This window comes from Dermacentor variabilis, chromosome 4 (assembly GCF_050947875.1).
Source record: "Dermacentor variabilis isolate Ectoservices chromosome 4, ASM5094787v1, whole genome shotgun sequence".
Lineage (NCBI taxonomy): Eukaryota > Metazoa > Arthropoda > Arachnida > Ixodida > Ixodidae > Dermacentor > Dermacentor variabilis.
The window spans coordinates 38949864-38976823 of record NC_134571.1 but is presented as its reverse complement, the minus strand read 5'-3'; the positions used below and the strand labels follow the sequence as shown (position 1 = coordinate 38976823).

Sequence of the window (26960 nt, the reverse complement as noted above, 5' to 3'; positions counted from 1 at the left end):
CTTTGTAGAGACTTCGACGCCTTCGATGTGCCGTCGCGACGATTCAATCTTTTTCTTTTCTTCTAAATTCTTTGACCGTTCAATACTATTTCTCGAGTTGCGTCGCACTGTATGTTTATCGGTGTTCTCAGCGTGCAATTTCCCGCTGCTCCTTTTTTTGTAATCCAGTGCATTAATTCACAACACAAACATGACCATATGCCACGCCTCTTTTTTTTTTATGGGTTTCTTACCGCTCCCTTTCCACTCCAGTGAACTTGCCAGTATCTATAGCATCGACAAGTTCATAGACCAAACCGTCATGACATTAGTCGGGCAGCGGACCCGGGCGAGCGTCTCAGTGCGCGTTTTCAGAACATCGCAGACCGGGCGCCGTAGCAGAAATCTTCCTCGCGTCTGTGCTTGCTGCATACCCGAGTTGTAGCCGATGACTGTTTGCCGGTTTTATGTTCCGCGAGCCAAGCTTCACACAGCTTCTTGTCCTGCGGCTACGTGTGAATAAGGCTGACACCGGCCTCCGTTACGTGCGTCCGGCCCTGCGGCACCGAGCAGTAGCCTACCATGTCGCGCGCCTTCAAAGGCAGCCACTACCTATTGTAGTGCTTTCAAGCGTTGTAAAGGAGACACTCGAAGCGGGAAAATTTCGCCACTAAATGAAAACCGCAGCGTACGAGGGAATTTAAACTCGTTTTCAGCTCGCTTCGGCCTCCGTGGCTTCGGCGCGCCCGAAGCAGCCGACGCGGCCGCTATGTCCACGTGATCCCTCCTAGCACGTCACGCCGACGGTGGCGCCAGCTTTTCCAGTGGTGGAGCTCGAGGCCAATAGAGGCCTTTGGCGGACGCAGTAGGGACGCGTTACTGGCGCTCGCGTCTTGAAAGCGATCTGCGATGTTTGCACATTGGCAGAGTACGCGTAGTGCTGGTGGCTTCGTGCGCGCTGTGCTTTCGACGTTCCGTTCGCGTTGAAGCGAGAGATGCATGCAGGTGAATTCGCTTGCTGCTGCCGCTATTCCTCACTCCAGAATTTTGGCAGCGAGTTTCCGCGCTCATCGAGGGAGACGTGTTCATGTTTACCTCACCGTGCTGGTTAATTTAGTTAAAACACGTTGGCGAGCTAGTTGGTTTGAATCCATGACTGAATGTGTAAGCGCGACTGAACAAGGATCGACGTAGAAAGCAGACATAAAAAAAGACAGCGCTGTCTCTGTGTGCTTCTTTCCACGTCCTCATTGAATCACGCTTACACATTCTATCATTTAAAATTTAGTTAGTAAGCGAATGTTTACAAGTTTGTACGGCTGATAAAACCGCTATCCTTACTTCATACAGCTATCTACTAATTTGCTATCGCAATCTGTGCTTCCCCTTTCGGGCGGAGTTGCGAACTTTTTTTTTCTTCCGCCACACTTTTCAACTTTCCATGTTCGTGATTGGCCAAAGTGACACTCCGTCCCAGGTGTAGTGTCGAAAGGCATGAACATAGGGAAAAGGCACCACTACAAAATCGTGACCTTAGTGTCAAATGATGATTATCTATTGGCATCCTCTTTGAAACAGGGCGGTGACATAGCCATCTAGCCTGCTTGATTTAATAAGTTATACTATACATGCTTTTCATTCGAGCCACTGGCCGCCTCAGACTAAGTTCACCCCATGCCATCGGGGGGAATATCACCATACTTCACCTACCTCGCAACATGCACACAATGCTCAAAGCGCAGTGAAGGGAGATCCGGGACTGGACCTAACACAAGCAATACGCGAGCTAATTCTCCACAGTCTACACAGATGCGGCATCTTACCCCGGATGAGCAGCCACAATAGCCACCGTAACCGTCAACAAAGAACGTCAGAACAGCATTTCAATCCTCCAAAATGATCCCCGCCAAGCCGAGGAAGTGGCCATAGCCCTCGCGCTCTCCCAAACAGAGATTGAAGTCATAGTGACCGACTCTCATCAGCTGTGTTGCAGATTTGCTAGCAGAAAAATTCATACCAACACGCTAAGAATAATCAATCAAAAGTCGCTAACGAGATCAGTCATGATCATCTGGGAGCCGGCTCACCACGGTATTTCTGGCAACGAGATCACTCAAGATTTGACCAGCCTAGTCGGTGCTGAGGAATCCAAGTCCAAGGACATGCACCCTCTAGTGTACCAAGACATCACGCAACATTACGAGCTAGCCCACTGAACATACCCTTCCCCACACAAGTTGCTACCTAGACAGCAGTAAAGGTTCGTCCGAGCTCTACAAGTCAACATGCTCCCCCACCAAACCAGAAATCACTATAGCCCCTATACAATTCTCTCCGCAATGCCGCTTCTGTGGAGAACCCGGGTCCCTTAGGCATATAGTATGGAGTTGCAGACAGGCACCACTGAATCCTCTGAACTCTTATCACACCAACGAGCTTTGGGAGAAAGCCTTGGCCAGCTTCTACCTTGAATATCAGCAACGGCTGATCACAATGGCCCAGGACGCGACCCGGGCTCAAGGCATTCTGGAATGAGGACGCCTCTCCAAAGCTACATTTGCATAATAAGGATGTTTATTCTGTCTTTCTCTCTAGCATCTTTGTATATATCTCTTAATCTTTTTTTCTTCCTCAAAACTTCTCTACCTTGTACCCACTACCCATGCCTGTAACAGATCCAGTCGTATCAACCCCATCCCTGCTTTTCTTCCACCAATACTCTAAATGTCTCTTGCTTATCTCCCCTGCCGAGCGGCGGATGCTTCAGTCCACTTTAAATCCAGGCCCTTCTGGAAGGTGCATGCTATCTACAGGTCCGACGAGGGTGAATCCCTTCGCATTCCATAAGGGTTTGCAGAGTTTGTTGTGTCGAATGGTCTCCGAATTTTTTCTGTAGCAAGCACATCTCATCTTGTTGGAAATATTTGTTCTGCACATTTCCGTCCTTAGGCAACCAGCTCGAGCCTCATATAGCAAGGCACTGCCCTTTGTGTTATTGTACAGATTGTCCCATCCAATTTCTTTCTTCCCATTCTACAACTGAACTTATTTTTTTCTCTTCAATGTCCCTAACACATTTTAGGAAATAATGGTTGTCAGTTCTCACTTAGTATGTCGGTCTTGTTAACTAGGTCCTGGCACTGATGAGCATGTCTTGCGACAATGACCGGCCTATGACCAAGAGAAGTGCTTGTTGCACATTTTTTTTTACCTCGATAAGCTACAAGCACACGGAAGAGTAAAAAATGTGACAGTAAATGACAGTGCACGTGAATCACATGCAAAAATGCACCTCCAGTGGCTAACTACATTCTATGATTCTATTGTTCTATGAGCCACAGTCATCAAACGTACAACAATACAGTAGCTTCAGAAGCAACATTTTTGGGCAAAAAGAAGTAAAAGCTCAGATTTCCTTAAATTTCTATTTGTGGCTGCCCACACAGGCCACATGCAGCTTTTATGCAATTGTGTCTACATGTAGCGAATGTAGAAAAATTTCCAGGCCAGTTTTCATATATACCCAGTGTTCTGGCTTGCTTAGCTCCATAATAATAAACGAACAGTCATGCACCACTTCATTTTACAACGCACATGTACTGACAGAGTTCATTAGTTCTACATAAAGGACATCTACGGATGAAGACAGGGACTTCCGAGTTACTTTAATTGCATGATGATTTACACACAAGAAACATATATATTTACAAGAAAAAGGTCACTGTCTCTCCACTACTCAGTTCTCTTGACTCGGTTTCATCTTCTGCAGCTGAGAGCCCTCCAGGTGGCAACACCACTTTCTCCACAAGGAGTGCACAAACACAGAAACACAAAATGCGAAGAAACAAATGTCTACAAATGCCCACAACTGTTCGCTCTTGCCCATCCCAGATTGAGCACAGCTTGTAGCTGAGGTGGCACAGCTTGGCTGGAAGAGCAGCAGCCAGGGCACACCATTGTGAGAGTTTTGGCCACGTCAGCAGGCTTATCACTTAAGTCCCAAACAAAGAGGGAAGGTTAGAGTTGTTCTTTGGCGCGATGCAGTTCTCCCCAAGCAAAAAGCTCACACACTCACTCACACACTGCAGGTGTCCAAACACAACAAACACAACTGATGCTACGACTCATCGGATGAAGATTCTTCCTCGTCAGAGCTCACTGGCAGTTTCATTACAATGCAAGTGTCGCCATCACCTGAGATCCACTCTGAAGTGTCTCCTAAATCACCCTCATTATCGTCCATATTGTCCTCATGAGAAACTTGTTCTTGTCCCCGAACACCTTGCAGTAAGCTGTCCTGACTGTCGTCACCACACCCTACATCTGGCATTTCATCGTCCCGGCTGGGTGGCAAGTCTGGCTCAGGCAATGAAGAGGGTTCTGCTAGCTGCAACGTAGACACCTCCGCATCGTGCAATGCAGCCAACGCTCCTGATGAAAGAGGCTGGTCTTTATCTCCTGCACCACCACTAGGGCTGTCTTGTGCTGCGGTTGCCCCACCTGGTGTGGGTGCGTCGTCTGCTGTGGGTGTAACGCCTTGTGATGGTTGCCGATAGATAAACACAGTCTGGCCTGAACGCAGCTTGACCCGCTTGATGACACAGGGCCCGATGATGTGTTGCGCTGCAGCAGCAACCTTTGAAAGGTCCCCGAGCACGGTGCCTTTTGCAGGGTACAGCGTGTACTTCCTGGGCGTGTCTGTGGGTGTTGGAATACTGCGCAAGGCGCCAATGTGGCCATCATTCAGCCTGTAGGTGATAGCTGCTGAGTCATCACTACCGGTTGTTGTCGTCTCCATGTCACCCTCCTCGCATGTAACTGCCTCTACCTTTGTTGGGGCAGTTGTCTTGGTAGCTTTGTCCGGAACCTTTTGTGGCGGCGGAACTTTCGACTTGTGTTTTGAAGTTTTCTCCGCACCTGTGGGAGTGGTCAGTGATGCGTTACGACTAATATGTTATGTCTATTATGTTACAACTACTAATGTTATGAGCCACCTGTCCTGCAGAATTCGGACGAAGAAGACATAGCAGACAAGAAAGATGACGAGCTGTACCCCACACTTCCACCAAAGATGTTACGGGGAGATGTAAATAAGGGTTCACGTACAATACTTACACAGTGGCACCGAGTGTTACCACAACAACAAAGATGGCGAGCCTGAGCACAGATCATCCGGACATAGCACGTATGCTATGTCCGGACTCTGCAGGACAGGTGGCTCATAACAATATTATGTTTTAGTCATAAATTCAAAGCTTTCTTTGTGTGCCCCCGGCTAGCATTCAGAGACCAAGGTGGCTTCCGGGAGCTGGCAAAATATATGGGCTTGCTAGCGCGTTTATCTCCCATGGTACAGCCGGGTACACCCATTTCAATACAATTATTCATTATAAGTGACAAGCTGATTTCAATCGCCAGTTCCTTGATATTTTTATTTTACTCCTGTTGCTTTGGCTTACACTGTCACTGTTATCTTTAAGTAGTTGTCTGTGAGATTACTGTTATGACAAAATAAAAGAGGGGGCAAGCTAAACAAAGGGTGCTCTTCAATCTTCTAATTCAGATTAAATTAATTGCTATAAAGGAGCAATGCTGCAGGAAAATATTTTTTAATGTATCTTTCATAAATTAAAATCCTTATGATCATGAGTACCTCACATGCATGTACACAAGCATGGTGAAAATAAACATAAAACTTTCAACCTCTTTTTTTTTCACTGCTGTGGCATTCATTACTAAGAAACATATTTTCAGTGCTGCCTCACGAAAAAAAAGAGTTTGTAGAGAAGCATTTCAATGAATCCATGCTACGACTTTTTATAATTATATTTTATATGTTAGCGCATGATACACTTCTGTGGTTTATTTTGTACCTTGTTGTATCACATGCATTTTATTATAAAAAAACAAACAAACAAAAACGTAACAGCCGCGAAAATGAAACAGCAAGGAAGACTCCACATTGCCACCGCGACAGTGCCCCTTTGATTAGTTAATATGCTTCACTGCATAACAAACATTGCGGCAAAGTTGACTTTAGGAAGCCGGCAAAACCTACAACCGTGCTGTGACACGCTTATCATACTTCCGAATTTGCCTAACAAAAACACAGCGAAGAACAGGACCAAATCAAAGACGACCTACACAGCACTAACAAATACCTTCCAATCCTTTCGTCATGAACAACAAGCCCAGTTCAGCATACTCTCAAATTTGCCTCTGCACCGCTAAATTTATGCGACTGCTGCATTATGCAAAGTAACAAGCGGCAACATTATAGAATGGCAACATATCAAATGGGAACATAATATATGTTTAAAAATGGGCTTTAGGTTGGGACCATGAAAATGCAACATAGCAGCGGGGAAAACACAACAGCAAGGAAGCATCAACGGGTTCCACAGTAGTTAACCAAAACCCATGCCTTTATAAATGTTCAGATCCTTTGCAAGTTTATTATCTTTGTTCAACATTTTTTTTTCTCTTCAGGAGCAGAACACTATACAATGGCCCCACATAATTCCTGGACTTTATTTTTCGAGAATCCAGCGCACCTTTCTGGAAGTTTTATTCAAGATAAAGTAGTCTATTTCTTTTTCAGTGTCCATTCACGTGGAATTCCAGAAGTTTTTTTCTGCAATATATTTTGTTCTTATAAAGATTCATTATTGTTGGAATATTTCAACTACCATACGTAATGATACACCTGCTTTATTGGTAGCACACATTTTTTTCCAGTAAGCATTCACTATGGCGTCAAGGACGTACCTTTTGAGGCAAGAATGGAAAGGTGTTGTTAGCCGTGCATTACAATTCAACAAAACTAACACTCCGTGCATCATGCACACTGAATGGGAAAGCAAGCAAAGCTAGGCAGCACCTACCCGACTCGGAAGAAAGCTTCTTTTTCCCATGCTGTTGTTTGCTGGTGGTGGAACCTACACACATGAGAAAAAAAATTAAAACACAATGACGTACTCAAGCTAAATGTAACCGAATGCAACTGTTCTTAACAATGACGGGGCGGCAAAACAACGTAGCAAAAGGAAAATAACCCCTTCAGCTGCCAATTAATCCTGTCCATTGAAAATCTCGTTACGTGATATTTCTTGTACCTTCAGAAGTATGAAAACTGTACAGATGCCGAAGTAAGCAATTTTAAATTCTGCAGTGAATCTTCTCAAGTTTATAGAATGTGGCCTCCAGGAGAGAACTCTTCATAAGACTGTCAGATATGAGAATCTGAACTATTTCCCGTCTAGCATACTTGAAAAGAACCTATCCAGACAGCTGAAATATACGCCTGATGTAAAACACAGCGAAAAGAATGAAAGAAGTGAACTCGCTACATGAACACAAACTGACACTGTATGGGCAAACATCCAGCCTTCCAATTCACTCAAGCCTTCCAACTCATTTTACTTAAACACTTTGCATCTATTATCCAAGCTTAGAGCACAAATTCAATCAGAAGTGCTTTAAGAAGTTTGCAACATACTTACAATAATATAATTTTAATCAGTGCTTTTGATTTTGATGCAGTACTTTCGCTTGCACAATTGTGCACATAGCACCTGAAGGGGATGAGCGCGGTAAAAAAGGAATGGACCACAGTACGGAGTTTGAGCCATTACAGAAAACATTACAGCAGAAGATAAATTAAAGTCATTCTTGACAATAACAACCCCGCACACTTAAAGGGGCACTAAAGGCAAATACTAAGTTGACGTGGACTGTTTACCACTTCAGAAACCTCGCAACACTTGTTTTGTGATAATAAAATACTTAGTTTACGAGAAAATTGCATCTGAAGGGTCCAAATATCTTTTTCGAAATTCTAATCTTCCACCACCCAACCAGGAGAATGGTGACGTTGCATATTCCATCACCACCCTTTGCTGCCGTCGAGTGAAACGCCGCCAGACAGACGGTGGTAATGAGCCAAGACAGAGTGGTGGATTCGCCGCTGCCGCTGCTTTTTGGTCAAGTGGTGCAGACTGTTCAGGCATTCCGCGACATCACACAGAAGTTGAATTCTCCACTGCTTGCTGTTTGTGCAAGGTTCACGAGCCAGCAAAACCATCGCAGCACTATGCGATAACAAAACTACTGAAACGCAAAAGCATAGGCAGCGTGGAGTCGAGCGAAAACAAAACTTTTTGACTGCCCGTGTCGTTGTCAAGGGTAATTTCAGTGAGTTCTTTTTTCTAAAAATGAAATAGAACTGGACAAGTAGAATTTTATTTCCCCTTGTAATGGAATACAAGGATGTTTTGTGCAATGATTGGCTGAGTACTAGTGACAGAATTTAACTGAGGAGTGCTTTTGTAATCAGGCACATACTGGAATGTCCCGGGGGAATCTCTAATCATGTCCTGCATTTACCTCAGTTTCTTGATTATTAAGGCTCTGTTTGCGATAATATTGATGCCTTAGAGATTCTTGAGCACTAATCTATCACTTTAGATAGACTTAATATCTTCCTTTAGTGACAGCTTTATTGACACCAGTACTACTGATCTCATGCTGATGTCACAAATTGCCGCTACAGGGTGGCTAGTAGAAATCATCTGCAAGACAGCACAAATTTGGAGTACACATGGCCACATTTGAAATTAATTTGTTCGAAACCTATGTAACTCTCAATCATGCCTTTCGGCGCACATGACAAAGGTGTCAAGCCAAGTAACCAATATGAACTTCACTGAGACCTGTACATGCAAAAAAATCACGGGAGTTGACCTTTAGGTGAAGAAAGTTGAACAGGAGTCTTCATTTAGGCTGCTGGGCTGCTCTGCAGGCTATGCTTTTAGGCTATGCCAAGCCATGTTATGCCATTTGCACAGTTTTCATAATCACAACGTAAAAGAGTTAAAACTCAACCCCCATTGTGAGACATCCACCAGTGTGTACACTTTCTTCTCAGCATATGATTTTGTATAGTAGCATTTGTTTCAAATCACCTACACTATGATTACGCTCACCTCCACTCGAACACACACACATATGCACGAATACGATGATGATGTGTTGTGTTTAATGGTGCAAGGGCCACCCATGTGTGTGAATATGGCAGACACCGAGAGAGACACAGAACATATATGCTTCAAAACTCCTCTCAACAGCTGATGCTGCAAGAATGACTTGACTGATTGACTAACTGATTCATGGGGTTTAACATCCCAAAGCAACACTAGGGCTGTGAGGGACACCATAGCACAGGGCTACACATTAACTTTGTCAAGGTTCTTTAATGTGTGCCTAAATCTAAGTACACAAGCGTTTTTGCATCTTGCCCAATCGAAATGTGGCCAAGGCGAGAAGGATCAGACTGATTTTACCGTGTTCAGAGTGCACACGTGGTGCCCCTCCTGGCGCCATGACAGTAGTCCTTTCCACTTTCTCACTGTACTTGTGTTCAAGGCAACATTGAAGGGAATGCTGAGCAGAACACATTGCGGACTTTTTTTTCCCAGTGAAATTTATGGAAAAGTTATGGGAGAGATGGGGGGGGAGGGCATCTTTTCAACCCCTGCTCCTGTTGTAGTTTGTTTTTACTCTCACTTCCCTGCCTTCTGATCTAGAAGTACCGACTCTTGGGCATATTGGTAATCCAAGAATGGTGCAGACAAACAGGGACAAGATAGAAAACACAGACAGCTGCACTTGTCCATGTTTTCTATCTCGTCCCTGTCCGCCCGTGCCATTTTTCCTTAAGTACTTTTGATCTTGAGGGCAAAGCAAATTTGCCATAATGCAAACACAACATGCTTCTCATTTCCACTCTCACTTCCCTGCCTTTTGATACAGAAGTACTGACTATTGGGCGTGCTGGTAATCCATACTCAAGGAAGAGTGGCACAAACAAGCAGGGACAAGATAGAAAACAGACAGCTGCGCTTGTCCATGTTTTCTATCTCGTCCCTGTTTGTTTGTGCTATTCTTCCTTAAGTACTTTTGATCTTGAGGGTGAAGCGAATTTGCCATGGTGCAAACACAACATGCTTCTCACCATAGTCACCATTCAGCTCAGATTAACTAAATCATGTATGTACAGTGGAACCCCGTTCATACGTTTTTCACCGGACCGGGGGAAAAAAACGTAACAGCCGAGAAAACGCAACAGTGAGGAAAGCTCCGAAAATGAATGAAAAAAAGGGCAGCTTCAACTATAGACAATTTATTTCCACAGAGTGCGCTTAGGACTTAAAAAAGCCTATAATGATGGCTTGCCGTTTCTTTCGCTCGGTAGAAATCGCCACACGTTTCTCAATAGCCTGGAAGGCCGCATTGCTGTCAGCGTCGCTGTGAGGTGCGACGTACCTGCAGAGGTCTAGAGCCGCGACGGCTTCTCCAAAGCTAGGATTTGGCCACTGCCCGGCATCATGCGGCTCGTGCTCCTCGTCGTCACCGCGCCACGGCAATGGCAACGGACGAAGGAATATCCGCGCGAAATTTTGCCCTCTTTGGCGTAATCATGCTAACCTGCTAACGACTGCGGAGTGGGCTGCGGAGTCGGGCTGCGGACCGGGCTGCGGAGCGCGCGCGTCCGAGCAGCCCGGTTGCGCGCGGCGCGGCGTGGGAGAAATGTAAACAAGAGAGGAGAGCTGTCCCGGTAGGCGGAGCAACGCCACTAGCAACGCCAACTTCCGGTTTCACTTTTGCTTCACGAAGAGTGACGTGAGGGCCTCTCCCGAGTTTCCTTCCTCCGTGAGTCGACCCGTCCAACAACCATGCGGTGACCCTAATCACAGTGATGATAGTGAGAGCATTTTTCACGAATGGCCACTTAGTGCGGCCTCTCGAACCGGCGTGCGGCTTTTTGCAGCCAGTTCCATAGCCAAGCCCGGCCAAGCCCAGCCAAAACTCGTCAAAAGCCAAAATGGCGGTTGGAGGGCGTTGCCTACTTCAGCCCAGGCGGGTTCGGGGTGCCAAGTTGCGACGTATCATGCGGGAACGTTTTCACAGCTACGACGTAACAGCGGGGTTCCTTATACATTGAATCCTATGGAAGCTATGCCGGGACCGGATGAAAACGACGTAGCAGCCGGGAAAACGCAGCAGTGAGGAACGTAACAGCGGGGTTCTACTGTAATACCCATTTTTCTTGCACCATTTTTTTTAGCTGTCATATCTCCGTGTGTGCATTACTTGATATGTGCATCTTCCTCACTTGTACACCTGCTCATCTCTGCATGCACTGCAGTTTCATGTATGTGTCTGGAACTCTTTATATGCTTATATGTCGGGAATCAGCACAGTGTGTGGTGCAACTTGTCCTTTCCTTTTGTCTCTGTTATGTTCGTGTGTATGTCTAGGGATTTATGCGAACTTCACTAATTATTTTTAATAACTCTGCTCCAGATTTTGAGAGCCTATGACCTTGTTTCTTATCTTACATGTTTTTAAAATTATTTTTGCTATATTAAGTGAAAAGGAGCAGTCGTCACTATTATACGGTGACTAAATCTTTCATTTTCATTTCAATAATAATAAGAAAGGACTGCATTCTTTGCAGGAGTGGTGGCATTGTGAAACTAATCATGAAATCAGTTTATCAAACATGTGACCTCATGCTCAGCAGCAATGACTTGCACTTACTCCCATTCTTTTTACTTTTTGCTGGCAATGCAGAAAGTGAAGTAGGAACGCTGCCGCCATTGACCAAATCATCGGTTGCCTCCCGGATGGGAGGCACGGTGGAATCACTCAGGTCACACACTTCACGAACAGCGATGGGCAGTGGAGCCGGCTGGGGCTCAGCCTGTGGCCACAGCAGGGGCTGCTTGCCCAGGCGGCCGGCCTGCAAGCACAATTCAAGGGCTGCTCGACGCCGCTTCAACCAACGCTTCTCTTCATGCAGGTGTGCTGATAAAACCCTCAGGCAGCGGAGGTACTGGTTGGCCTGAAATGTCCAGACAAAGCGGCCACCACTCAGTTTTGCAATCCACAGCACTGCTGTGCACTTTTCTATAATTTCAACAGCGGCAAAAGGTGCTTCAATTAAATATTCTCAAGGCTGACAGGTCGAGGAGCAAATAGCTTTCAGTACCAACATGCAGCAAGATGGTCGGTTCTGAAAAATGATTAAGGAAAAGCATTTTTCTGACCTTCTACTCAAAGCAGACCTCAAGCACCCGAGTGAGACAGAAACAACACAGGAAGATGAGTGCTTGTCTATGTGTCTTCTCGTTTCTCTCTCAGTTAAAAGTTCACGCTTCACACAAAAACGATGCAGCACCATGCAGCCCAATTCATTACACACTGAGAATGAGAGCAAATGTCCAGCAGAGCTGAGAAGATACAGTCACCAGCTTGATGACCGTGAAAAGTCGCTGTCAAAATGGAGTGACGAAGCGCGGCAGCAACAGTGAGCAAATTGACCTTCATGGTGTCTCTCGCTTTAACGCAAAGTAAACGTCAAAAGCACAGCGCATTCGAAGCTATTGGCACTGGGCACACTTTGTCCACATCGCAGATCGCTTTCAAGATATGGGGCCTGTGTGGGCGCACACTTTGTCCACATTGCAGATCGCTTTAAACATATGGCGTGAACTCTCCCCTCTCTCTCATCTCTCCCCCTCCCCCCTCGTGCCTCGTGCGCGAGAGCCGGCGTGCTTTCGCTCTGCTTTCCTCCCTCCCTTGCACTCAAGATATTGAGCTGCGATCATCGGCTGACCGTCGCAAGTCAGTTGCCAGCCTGTGTCGACATGACAAAAGTCCGTTTTATACGCCCAATATTGACAAAAATTGCTGCTAATTTCGTCCGCTGTAGCCGATAGTCCGTTGTAGCGCGGCACATTAAAACCAAACTTGATTGCATTAATAAAATAGGTATAGCAAACTAAGGTTGAAATATGGTCCGTTATATCAGAAAGTCTGTTGTACGCAGGTTCATTGTAACGAGCGTAGACTGTATATGTTAGGTATTTATAGTCAATTTAGCGCAAGTGAAATTTAGTCGCAGTTGGCCTTTAACATGTAGGTGCTCCTGTGTCAGGCGTGTTGAATGGGATGATGCATAAATAAATGGCTATGGGAGCATAGGTAGCTCTGCAAACAAGTCTGAACTTCAGGAAGCTTGCTTATGCATTGCAAATTTATGTGCATGTATCAGAAATCAGCATACCAGGAAAATCATGAAAACCTTCCATATCACAAGAAGTCAGTGCATGAGCACCACATCCACTGCACTAACAAATGGTGAATTAGTGTTTATGTGAGTACAACACAGCCAATGAGAAAGTCGGACACCAGTTCCACTTGTGCTAAATTTGTGCAGCAGTTCTCTTTCATGCACATGTTTTCAAATATAGCTGAAAGTTTGCACTTGTGTCCGACTTCTTTGTGGTGCCTTTTATTTTTTATCCCCACCCCATACAGTTAGCCAATATGAATACAAACCAGGTACCACCTTTCACTGCCCTGTTGACATATATATTGCTTATACTTTACCAACAGAACTCCTCCATCTCGGGGAGCTTTTTTTTTTTTATAATGTATCAAGCTGAAAAGGCAGTCAAAAAGTGAAGAGGGCGGGCCAGACAAGGTGTTTCACTGGCACATGTGTACATTTTCCCACTGAAGGACACTAGTCACGCACTGTTACTGACTGTGAGATCCCACATAAACAGAACAGCCAATGCTGATAGTCTGGGCAATTATTGAAATAAATGACAAAATAATTATAATGGGCATATGTTATCATGCTCCTACTGACATTGCCTCCTTTGCTAACGAATTACGAGATACAATCAATAGCATCGTAACACACTTTCCTTCCTTACCCTTGTTTCTACTGGATGACTTCAACATTCCAAACATAGCCTGGCATAGTGAACGCATTGTGATACACCCTTTCTCCGCCTTAGCAAAAGATTTTCTTGACTTGTGCGCATTGTTCTCTTTCAATCAACTGATAACCCAGTCCACCAGAATCACACTACAAGTTACAAACACCCTTGACCTTCTGCTAACAGCACAACCCGATTTTATTTCGAACATTACTTACTTACCATCCTTAAGCGATCACTCCCTTATCCATTTCAACATCAACATTTCACGTCCGAAATCAGAAAGAAAGATCAAGACAATTCACGACTATAAGAAAGGTGACTTTGAATCAATTAACAATGAGCTCTGTATATTCCTTGATACTTTCCCGACTGATTTCGATAACCGCAGTGTGCAATCAAACTGGAATATGTTCATTACTAAAATTAGTGAATGAATGGGAAAATTTATCCCTACCTCCACTCTTTCCTATAATGATAACGCTCCCTGGTACAACAACCACATTAAGCGCCTTTCTAACAAAAAGAAACGTTCGTACAGACTAGCTAAAACATCTGAAAATGCTGAAAGATGGGCAGCTTACAAACGCACTACATATAACTACATAACAGCGCTTAAATAAGCTAAAGATAACTTTTTAAAGAACACATTGCCATCCATGCTAACTACTGTTACGAAAAAGTTCTGGCGCACTATTAACCCAAAACATGACGACGCCATAACCCTTGTTGATAGTACCGATACCGCAATTCCCCCTGCCAATTGTGCATCTGTATTAAATGACGTTTTTATGTGTAACTTTTCTAAACACGCTCTAGTAGCACGCCCAACTACACTATCTTACGACTAAGCCGCAATGCACCCTTTAATAATCGAAACCGTTGGCATAGAAAAAAAAATCGCATCATTGAAACTCTCACCCGCTCCAGGCCATGACTTAATTAACGCAAAGTTTCTAAATAACACTAGCACATATTGTTCCATTATTCTTGCAAAGATTTTCCAGCAATCACTTGACAAAGGTTCACTGCCTGCTGATTGGAAGGTGGGGAAGGCGATTCCACTCTACAAAACAGGTACTAAAAATTCCCCACTAAACTATCGGTCTATTTCCTCAAAAAGTATACCGTGCAAAATTATCGAGCATATTCTGTTTTTTCATATTGCCAACTTCTTAGAAAAAAACTCCTTTTTTTGCGAGTTTCAACACGGCTTTCGCAAAACATATTCATGTGACACCCAACTAGTATCATTCACGCATAAACTGAACCTATTGCTTGGCCACTCTTCAGTTGCAGATCTAATTAAACTGCAACAACTAAACCTTGATCCTAAAATTGTGTACTGGCTTGAGGTTTTCCTCACTAACCGTTCACAGTTTGTTTCAGCTAACGAAGTAACCTCTAATCTGAGTCCCGTTTATTCAGGTGTACCACAAGGCTCCATGCTTGGACCCCTCCTATTTCTCATATATATATTAACGACTTACCTTCCTGTGTTTCATCTCAAATTCACCTATTTGCTGACGACTGCGTAATTTACACCGAAATAACTCGCAACAAGGATGTAACCAGTCTTCATGCTGACCTTAACACCGTTTCCGCATGGTGCAATTCATGGTTAATGAAACTAAATGTTAACAGGTGTAAATTCATGCGTGTATCTCGAACTACGAGTGAACCAGCTAATATTAGAATTGGTGACAACTTACAAGTACCTTGGCCTTCACATCACCTCTGATCTTACTTGGAATACCCACATCACCCTTATAATAAGTAACGCTAACCGTATGCTAGGTTACTTACAACGCAACTTTTCCAAAGCACTTTCTTCCTTAAAATTAATCCTCTATAAAACTCTAGTATGACCTAAACTTGAGTATGCTGCTTCAATCTAGGATCCAGGTCAATTAAATCTAACGCACTCACTGGAAATGGTTCAGAATAACTCTACTCGTTTTATTCTTTATAACTATAATAGAACCGCGAGTATCAGTGCCATGAAATCTAGCTTGAACTTAGCGCCCTTGTTATCACGTCGAAAAATCTTCCGTTTGTGCCTTTTTCATAAATTATTTCATCACCCACTGCTACACAACAAACTTATTTCTCCGCCTCCGTATGTATCGCCCCGACTAGATCACATTCATAAGGTCGGCATTTCATTATGCAGATCCAACACTTTTTTTGCAGTCATTTGAACCACGCACTTCCAATGAGTGGAATCACCTCCCCGCCTCGATAGCCACTATCTCAGATCACCAATTATTCAAGAATGCCATAGCTAGCACTGTATAACTAGGAACCTTTTTTTCATATTGTTCAACCTGTACTCACAAACGACTTAGCTAACATTGTATATCTAGGTGTCATTTGTTAAATAGTTTTGTATATACATATATATATAATTTTCTGCACTAGTAACTCCTGTTTGTTGAATTTACCCGTTTTACTTGTAACCACTCCCCTCTATAATGCCGTAATGGCCCTGAGGGTATGATAAATAAATAAATAAATAAATAAATAAATAAATAAATAAATAAATAAATAAATGCTTTGATCTCACCTGTGACAGGACAGACACTTTGGACACAGGCTTCGTGGAGGGCGTCCTAAAGACAACATTCTGAAGCTCCATTAACAGGTTCTGCATCTGCTGCCGTCGAATTCGTTCACGGCAGGCCTTGATCTGCATTGAGTTCTCCACGTCCTTGACGCGAGGCTCTTCACCCACAGACAACTCCTCATCTGTGTCTGCAACGAAAATGGCCAAGGCCAGGAAACAATAATTTTTCACGTCTGAATTACAAAACATGGTTTTTGCTGCAGTCACCAACAGATAATTCAGACTCGGTTGGAGTCGAAATAATCAGGAGTTCGAAATATTGGATTCACCATAAATTCAGTGACTTTACTCCTCAAGTGGCCAAAACAGCTTGTCAAACCCAATGCTGCACGCACATATACAGTAGAACCTCATTCATATGTTTTGAAATAAGAAAAGGTTGGAGAGCATGAAGGCGTCAAAGTGGTTCTTTCAGTGCCGCACAAGCTCACTTCGCCTTGCAAGATTCGCAAAGATGATGATGTGAAAACTCAGACATGTGCAAGAAGGCACAGGAAACAGGACGTGACGTGTGTCGAAAAGATGGGGACGTGGTTCCGCTTTTGTGTGGAAAGTTGTACATAAGGCAGACAGGAAGATACTTAAATGATAGGCTCCGCGAACACTAAGGGCACGTAGGAGTGCACTGCCGGGGCTGTGGGTGTCTGCCGATATTTGAAGATTGCTTGGTGATCGCTAAATACAGAAATCGGACGACCGGAGAGATCATAAGAGGCGGCTGAGATAAGCCGACTAGGTGTCGACTGTGTCAGCACCGCCTCGTTGGGGTCGTCACAAAAAGAACTTGATTATGTATGGCAACAGCCACAAAGGAAACAGTAGATCAGTGGTGGTCTGAGACTTGTGCTCTGTGCAGACAGTGTTATGTGTAGATAAACCTGTCGGAGCTTGCTGCACATATTACAGCATCTTTCCATTTCTTCTTTCCCTTCTTTTTCTTCTTTTTCTCATTTTCTCTTCTTCCTTTTTATCATGCCTGTTTAAAGATCCTCTTGTTATCTCGTTTTCACCGTTCATCCCTCCTTATGCATGTCATACATCGCCCATGTATATCACAGATGCCATTTTGCAAATCAAATTCAGTTAAAAGTTTGTGCTTGCGTTTGCCAGATCACTCTACTTCGTCATTCAGTTTGTGTGCAACAACTATTGATTATGGATTGCTACCAATCCTATTCCTACTTGGAATAGGAAACAGAGTGCACGCTTACATTAGCATTTTCACATGAGACAGGCAGGCGAGTATTGTGGGTAAGCAGCTGCGATAGACAGTTACTGTTGTCAATCGCACACACCTTGTGCCTTTTCTTGTTTACATGGGATCTAGCCACCGGAAAACGTTTCATACGATCGCAGTTAGGCGATGTGATGCAGTGCCCGCTGACACCGCAACACAAGGACGCTGAGGTCGGTGCACTCAGCCAGTGCCTTGGTGCTGGCTGCAAAAGGCGAATAAAATAAGTTGGGCGGCGCATGCTCGATCCACAAGCATGCCACGCGCAGTTCAGTTCCAGAAGCCTGCTACACTAGTCCTTTTGTTCTGGCGTTCCACTGCGACCCTTCGGTTCCCAACAATGTATCTAATGTTTGCGTCGAAAGACAGTGTTTTTCGGGAATGTATGAACTGGTAAAAAAAGAGTGCAATTGTTCTGGGTCATTTTTGTGTTTTCAATCCCACACACTGGGCCAGGAAATTGCATGTAACGGGATCGTATCAACAGGTTCTACTATATTTACATGCAACATTGTTATTCTGCACTTCGACCATCCTCAAGCTGTCTCGACAGGTAGACTAAAGTATGGTCAATGCATGTGTAATATCAATATCTTATCATTTTGAATGTACATCAGCCACGGTCCAATAATTGGATGATATTATGCTTCTTTGCTACAGTAATTTTCTGGCACTTCCCATGGCTTCACCACCACATACATTCGTAGTGTAGTTAGCGCTACTTGAAGCTGCTTGATCATTCTGAGCAACACAATTTCGTAATAGCAGTCAAGGAAGTCGGTATTTAACATGTAAGGGAACCAATGCACGATGCTGGGAACACACATGAGAAACCCCAAATGTATACTTTACATCTTAGCAACTTGGCATCACTTGGCTTGTCCCATGCTTTGGCCACGGCGACCACTGGATTGACTAGGCTTTGCTAGTTTTGGTTTCGGTGAAGAACTGGCAATGTACCAAAAGAAAACACTAATCCTTCTGCTAAACTTGGCGGCTGAATTATTGCGCGGTTGTGAAAGCAGAGTGCAAATTATCGAATGGCATGCTGCATTGTGTCCAAAAATTCGGTCATCTTTACAGGTTATATCTACAGGGCAAGTGGCAGTGCCACAAAGCTGTCCAATTAATCAAACATGTCCAAATTATCAGTTTCCAAATAGCTGGTCGGCAAGTCCATTCATTCACAATTGCGCACACTGGTGGTCACACACGAAAGAGTATCCACAAAGCAAGACTGTGAGAAAAAATAAATAATTAAATTAGGGGTGCGCAAATATTTGAAAACTTCGAACATTATAGAATATTTTATTTTTAATATTCATATCCAATTCGAAAACTAAGCATTCAAAAATTTTTGAACGTTCGATTGTATATGAATATTTGAAACAAATGGAACTTATTGCTGGTTGAGCGGCAGCAAACATGGTTCTTAGTGTTTATTTCTATCTAATCACAGGGTTTCATACAATAATTACTAGAGGAAACTCTAGTGCTAGTGGCTGCGAGAGCTGCCACTAGCGCCACTGGTTCTGCCAGCATGGGAATTATATGGGAAGTACATGGACTTGCTTAAACTTAGTCCTTGTGGCTTCAAACAGCTTCGTGACTTTGTAAACTCTTCATTTTCAATAAAGTACTGCGCATAAAATAATTGGATAAACATTATTAAAATTCTCCGACGGCAGGATTCGAACAGTGGACCTCTATAGCACATAAGCATGATGTTGAAACCATTAGGCCATGGACACATGCATTGACAAGGGACATAAAACACCCTTACAAATTTATCGCAGGCAAGCCAGTGCCTTGAGACACTTGGCACGTCTTGATTTGGCCACCTTGACCAGCTTAACTGTAGCAATTAGTAGCGATCGTTCATGTTCATATTGTCTACTGCACTAAGCACGAATATGTGACAAATCCCATGTACTTCCCATCATTCCCATGGTGGCTGAATGAATGATTGCAGCGTCAGAGTTCCCTCTAGTAATATATTGCATGAAACTTTATGTATCCAATCTAAGAAAGTGTGTCTGCTTTTGTGCTGCTGGCGACATTTCGCCTGTAAAACACGCTTAGCAACTGGATGTCTAAGCTCTGCAGGAAAGCAAGCCACTCAGTAATGAGGGGCACGAGTTTGCTAACAGAGAGGGTGCGCTCTTTTGCAAGTTTCAAGTTCCACCCCCAATCCTAAGCTTATTTCTTAACCGCAAATGCGATGAGCGACGACTGGTACAGGGTCAAATGCCTCCGAGTTTAAGGAAAATTGATGCATAATAATAAGGCACAGGTTGGCGAGAACAAACAGCTAGCGGAAATTTCTCAATTTTCCAAAGCTAACATGACCCAAATACACAATCTGTAAGCATAACGGCTTACTAGCTTAAATTTTTTATCAATGACAATGTAATTGCAATGTTCCAACATGTTAAAATAAACCAGCTTGCTAATGAATGCATGTGCAGATCATTATTCAATATTTGACGCCTTATTCATATTCGATTCGTATTTGAAAATATTGATATTCCCACATCCCTAAAATAAATAAATAAATGCACACCAACACTTCATATGCATTTCAATCGGTGCTTGACAAGTGCAAGTTACTGTAATTGTTTGATTACAACACAACTGCAAGAGGCGAGTTTTCCACAACTAAAAAATTGCAAAAACATCACTGCAATCAAAATTATAAATTGGCATGGTGCTATCTAAAGCAACTACAGCCAATCGTTACAATGAGTTCATTCGGTCTACCTTCTTTGCATAGCTAGCTCTCATAACCTGTGAGTGGCAAAAGCTTAGCACATAACGAGTTGCCCTTGCGAACTCTGGACTGCCAGCACCAGTGCAATGTACAAGTTCACAGGAAGTTTATCTAGGAATACTGCATGAGCCAATCCATTTGCAGCCCCACTGCAATTCGCAACATACTACACAAAGATGGCACCCCCACTAAGTCGCACCATACTTCAGAGTCCCACCCCATCCAACTCACCAGACAAAGAATCTATGTTGACATCAACAGAGCCATCAGGTGTTGAGGAGGCCTGGGAGGAGTCTTGGATGGAATTCAAGCTCACAAAGCCATCAGTCTTAAGGCGTGTCAGTTGCTTCAGAGTCCGGCCACCATTGACAAGGAAACCCTGTGCAAAGCACGGTATCTTGTCTTCAATTTCGAGCCTCAGTCCTCTCAGAATGTGCACAAGGGGCAGTTCCAAGTTCAACAGGCATTACATACAGAAAGCATGACTGACCATGCCACCAGGATTTCATATGGCATTAATGCCTAATAGAGATTTAAGCATGTTGCTTTTGCCAAGAAACCTGTAAAAATCCTCCAGTCATTTTTCATAGTTTTTGAGGCTTGCCAGCATGCAAAGTTATGTTAATACACAAAGGAGTATTTTGATGCATATTATTGCTGACTGGTTGATTGACTGTTTCACTTTTGATAGTGTGGTCTTACTGACTGGCTGATTATATTAATGTTTTAGTGCAACACTGGCTATGAAAAGGTGTAATGAGGGCTTTGAAATACTATTTACCACCTCCATCTCCCACCTTCCCTGTATTTACCACCTTGGGTTTCGATTCGGTTTAGTAGTTTGACCTCTGAAATGCAGCCACAGTGGCTGGAAATTGAACCTACAACATCATGCTCAGCAGTAGAATGCCACAGCCAATGGACCACCATGGCAGGTCATGTGCTATTGCATTTACAAGTCCTTCAGCATGGCCAAATTTTCAACTTGTAATGAACCGAAAACATTCATTATGACCTGTAAATTTAAATGGAAACAAGAACCAGCAACTGTTATAACACAACCGCTTCGCATAAGATGAAGATGTAAGCAATGATAACTGTTCTGTTTCATATTTTTTTCTCTCAACGTCTTTAGATATGTGCCAGAATGTGCATGAAAGTGAAACAATGTGAGACATCAAATCAGCAATGTCACGAGGATGAAGGCAATGCATGATACAGTCAAACCTCGACGTAATGAACATTAATTTAATGAAATTCGCAATGGAACAAACTATTTCCCTTTCTCAATCCTAATTCCATTGGAAACTTTTTTTTTATTTATCGAAGCAATTTTGTGACATGATTTCGACTTAATGGAGTTGTCAGCCATTTCATGCATGTGTTTGCAGCCTGTAGGTTAAGTACATCTAGCAAAAAACTATAAAAATGTTGACCAAAGCAAAATTATTTGCAAGCATCCTTCCACATTAAAAGGTTGAGAGGCAAAAACACTGTTGAAATGTGCACACTGGGATGCAGTATACAGGAAACCCGACCGTTGTGCGCATGCGTAAGTTGCACGAGACATGTAAAAACTTTTACTTTGTGAAATCTGCATTTTTCTAGGTGCTGCAATACAACAGCGGAGGGTGCACTTTGCTCCTTTTGACTTTAGCTGAGCTGCACTATGCGGCAGCAGATAAATACTACGGAATGGGCCAACTCACTGTTCAACTTTCATGGTGCCGTACCAAAGCATTCGGCTTGTGATCGGCAGGTCCTCTGTTTGAATTGCATGTTTAATAATGTTTCACTGCTTTTTTTTTTTTTTTAGCTTTCTGCATTACTACATTATCTCCTCCCTTTGACTTCTGCAGTAGATGTCTTTTTCCTATGCTTCACTACCAGGCCTGACATGGAGAGTTCCTGCAAAGGGGAGCGAAGCGACCAGGTGCAAAGCATGGGAGAGGAGGCTTAGCTAGATGCTGCTTTAGCGGCTGCACACCAACGAATAACGACACATTGTGACTGAAAACTTGTGTAGTGCTAAATATTCAATTGCACATTACACTGCCATTCTTGTTCATAGCTGGGCATGCCTATGTGCCACATACCTCCCTTCGCCGATGACTGTGCTACTGGTTATGCACTGAAGACGCACTGCAAAGCGACAAATCTTACATTATGTGTGCACTGGTGACGTGAGCCAACTACTGATGACAAAAAACTGACGATTTATCATTACAGACTCTCTGTCAGCCCCTATGATTCTATTCAGATGCAAGTTTAGGCAGGCAGCAAACCAAAGCGCATCACTGTCCTCCGACAACACCAAACTTACATTAAGCACAGAGGGAGGTGGTAGGCAAAGAAAGCTTAAGTTTAAAATCTGCTCCCAGGATCAGTGGATCTTATTTCTTTTAAATATGGTAAACCTCAACAAATTTAACAAATTTGGTGCATTGGATAAAAAGCAAAATAATTTCTTCTTTACAATGTACGGCAGAACCTAGCTGATATCTTCACGTCTGTCACATTTTCCCAGCTCTTATGCTCTGAAACACTAGTCCCATTTAATTTTCATAGGGTCATGTACATGATATCTTGGTTTGTTTCATTTTTCTTCCTGGTTGCTACGACTAAAAACTGCAATGGCGTACCACTGCTGCGGCACTGTCTGTCGCTACTGCATCAATGCATCAGTGGGGTTCATCATATTTAGGCAGGAGCCCCCGAAATAAAGCTTCCCTTTAAGAACGCACAGGAACATACAGGGCACACATTGGTCCATACAGTACAGCACTGTGCAATGCTCAATGCAGACTGAGTTCTTGCACTAAAATCTTGGGTATGACCGGCCAGGGCCCATTTACATGCGGTACAACTCTCAAATGAGGGCTACATTTTGCACCAAATTAACAGGGTAATTTAGCATAGGGTGACCGATACCATTACTGGTTCCCTCTAACAGTGATTGTGCAGGGTTTACTGTGCATGTGCAGTTGCCAGGAGGCACCATCATTATCGATAATACTATGCTAAGCTCACTCTAATAGGCAGTTACCTTACCACAAACACAAACTGATCGGTTCACAGCCCATTCTGAGGCCTGCATCACCCGAGAGAATGTAGAGGTAACGCCAGCAGTGCACCCTTACCTGTGAGCCTTCGCCGTTCTTTTTACTGGAGGCCTGCGAAGGTGCGGCAGCTTCACAGGCACTGCCACAAGGAGACGATGAGCGTGATGACGAAGGTGACGAAGATGAAGATGACGAAGATGAAACACACCAAGATGAAGAGGATGAAGAAGACAACTGCACTGTATCTGGCTGGACGGTTGCCACAGGAGGTGGCGGAGGCCGTGGTGGTTGCTGGGCAATCTTTGAGCTGCTGCGCCAGTTGCGAGAACAGCTTCAGCACAACCCCACAATAACATTTGTAGCCCTATGCTGCGATGTCTGACCCACACTAATGCTACTGACAGTGCTGCCAACTAAGCCACCATTTAAACTACAGTGACCTGCGTTTAAACAAGACAAAAGTTCATAGTTAGATTGAAGCTTGAAACGATGAACAGTGGTTCAACAAGGAATGCTGTTAGAGACAACGTTTCAGCAAGGGCACTCGTCAAAATTCTGTAGGAAGATCCCATTGTAGGAACGTTAGCTCCAGAGACATCCCTTGTTCAACGACTGTTCATGGTCTGTATTTTAACAACATTAAATTAGATTTCGCTAATATTCCGCAGCAAGACAGCATTTACTGGTCTGCAATTTTGAGAAAAGCACTTGGCTGTTTTGCATGCCTGATTTATAAAAAAAAAAAATTAATGCTGGTTATCCCGTAATTGAGAGCAGATGGAAGCATGGAATGGCTACCGGCAAAGCAGACTGGTTGGAACTGATACTAACCACAATCTTAAAATGGGTATAGTGCATGCGCACAACGGCATGCCCCATCCCACCATACCACACAGCCCCACACCATACTATGTACTGGTCCATATGAACGCAACCATTTCCTGTCACAGCCAGTAATGACAGAAAACAATTGGGTCCGTATTGCGTCTTTTGCCGCCTGTGGTGCCACCACCTTCAACTGCTTTTCTTCTTCCAACAGTGCAGCACACTCAGTGTCTGTCACTACCTTTTCTTCTTGTCACGTCGAAGTGGTCGGCTGCAGATGTGCAGTCTTAGGTAGGTGGCCACAGTCCGTGGCAGTGTTGTCACCTTCGTGAACGCCCGCATAATCCTGTCATTTTTGGCACAATCGAGCAGTCTTCTGCTCTTGCGTATAACTCGCTATGCGATCGGTTTCCAGAAAACGCTTCCTACCTCTCCTTTCCTTGAGCTGCATTGCTCGGCTTAGGCATTTGTGACAACAACCTCGGTGAAATGAAGATGCAGGAGTGCATGTGGCCCCGATGCGAAGCAGGCCTGAAAGCTTACCAAGCCGAACTGAACCTGTTTTGAATTGAACCTCGTTGCTAGTCTCGTCTCGGCCAAACAACCAACTGCGGTGCACCAGACGCTGCCGGCTTGGTCACACAGCGTGGAATCTTCTCTTGAAGTGGCACAAAACCCACGCCGCAAAACTCACAGACCACTGGCATTGAAAAGAGCATAGGCAACTCTATCTCAGTGCCAAAAGATGACAATAAAGTGTATGGTGCCCTGTATCTGCCTTTAGAATGTCGCTACTGGAAAAGACAAATTAAACTTCAGCGTACTAGAAGTTACTACTTGAGTGACATTGTGAACAAACATTAGGAAGAAATTGCAAGCAATATTTTTGTAACTTGCTTGGGCAGAAACTAGCATGCGTGATGCGGTCCTGCACAGAAGTATGGGGGCCAGAGACCGCATTTTCTTAAGTTTCGCCTGGTTGCCCGGACGTTTTCGTTTCGTTATCACTCCGTTCTTGTCTTGAGTACCCAGATAACAGCTTTGGATTTTGGCTCAAGTAGTCTCTTGAAGGTCGCTGACAATGGGAGCTAAAAGTATTTCATGCATAAAACATTGCATTCGCACCTAATCATTGGAGAAGCGAGCTACTGCATCAACATGGACTAATTTCACAGCCTTTTCTGCAGTCTCAGGCCATTTACCCAGTCAAACAAACTGGCTAAACCAAGGTACAAAGCTTTTATCGAATGATGAGAGCAATAAAATGCAATCTTGCTGCGTAATCGGAGCAAGAACAAAGCAGTGGCAAGTTCAAAATCTATTTGAAAGTGGTCAAAATATGAATGCAGGCCACTGTAGGGCTTGCTTACATCAGCTAAGCTAGTTAACAAGCACAGATTTTTCCCAATGCCAGAGTTTCAAAGCAGCATGTGTCCACATGCATCACAAGCAGCATCCGTGCTGCAAAGAACACGATGCAGAAGAACTGTAAGTTCTTTAACAGTGAGGTCTATTACATTAGCAGGATCATTTATCAATTTACCTTCCACATGCAGTAAAACCAGCCATTGCCCTTGACAAATTAATTCACAAACCTCAATTACAATATGCATGTTGTACAAAAAGGGTGCTGAATGAATGCCTACCTAGCTGTACTCGGACGGCCTCGCCGGGGTGACATAGGTGGCGATGAAATGTCAAACAGGTCCCCGTTGGGCGAGAAGTACAACGCTGAGTCTTGGAAGCGAGCAGGAAGCCGGATTGGCCGACGGCTGCGGGTGCTCTGTGCAGACTCTGTGGGTGAAGCTGGGATTACGGGGCTGGGGAGTGACTTTACTTTGGGCTTGCGAGGTGTCTTGGATGTCTCTGCAGTGCTCTCCTTTGTCGCTGCTTCCTTAACCACAGATCCAACCTTCTTCGTCACGTCTGCTCCCTTCTGTGCACTGGCTGCATGCTGTGGGGCAAAAAGTTGCAATGAGTAAATACACAAGCAATGATAAACGGTGACGTATTCACACTTATCACTGCAGTAAATGCTGCAACAAGAACGATGTAGTGTACAACTACCGTATATACTGAAGTAAGGGCAGAACTCCCTAACATAATAGTACCTGTAACGCCTGTAATGAGTCTAATAACTAATTCAAAGTATCCTGCTTTGGCACCACTTCCATTAAGGCTCCAAACTTCCATTACTTCAATCTCAAAATTAGCATCTGCTAAATAATTCGAACTTGACTAGTCAGCTTCTCTGCAATACATCTATGTTTTGCAATGAAGCATACCTAAAATGGAAAGGGGAGCCACTGTCATGGGACATAGTAGTATGTATTCCTTTAAAATAGTGGTGCGCACGCACCATTTTCGTTCACAGTACAAGCACCTAGATGCATATTAAGTCCCAGCGTTACTGTGGTGATTTCAGCCCACGTTTCGCCCGCCATGTATGTCTCGTATGTGAGACCTTTAACAAGGCCTGGTATGCGTTCCTTAATTATATGTGCATGAATATGTGCATGCCGGACCGTGCACCAAGAAGCTGAGCTAAATGATCCTTGTTTTGGGAAAGCTCCCGCAAAGCCAACAAAAGGGCAGGGGGTCTACCTAAAATTTACTCTGAAGGCCTGCCAGTAAACTCATCAGTCAATCTCTGTGCTCGTACTGTGACCAC

The 26960-nt window shown here is 44.0% G+C and overlaps 1 protein-coding gene across 7 annotated transcripts in view; it reads right to left on the bottom strand.

The window, feature by feature from the left end:
• Positions 1-3623: 3623 nt before the first annotated feature.
• Positions 3624-26960, bottom strand: part of LOC142578967 (uncharacterized) — a 65203-nt gene continuing 41866 nt past the window's right edge. For 4 of the 7 annotated variants that reach the window (XM_075688712.1, XM_075688711.1, XM_075688714.1 and 1 more), the window contains 7 exons: positions 25936-26243; positions 23543-23774; positions 20634-20781; positions 16339-16526; positions 11581-11884; positions 6864-6917; positions 3624-4896 (listed from right to left, as the gene is read on the bottom strand). In XM_075688712.1, the coding sequence (XP_075544827.1) occupies positions 4097-4896; positions 6864-6917; positions 11581-11884; positions 16339-16526; positions 20634-20781; positions 23543-23774; positions 25936-26243 (2034 nt within the window). In that variant the 3' untranslated portion in view covers positions 3624-4096. The remainder of the gene's footprint in view (positions 4897-6863; positions 6918-11580; positions 11885-16338; positions 16527-20633; positions 20782-23542; positions 23775-25935; positions 26244-26960) is intronic. The other 3 variants (XM_075688715.1, XM_075688713.1, XM_075688716.1) reach the window with 3 other exon arrangements.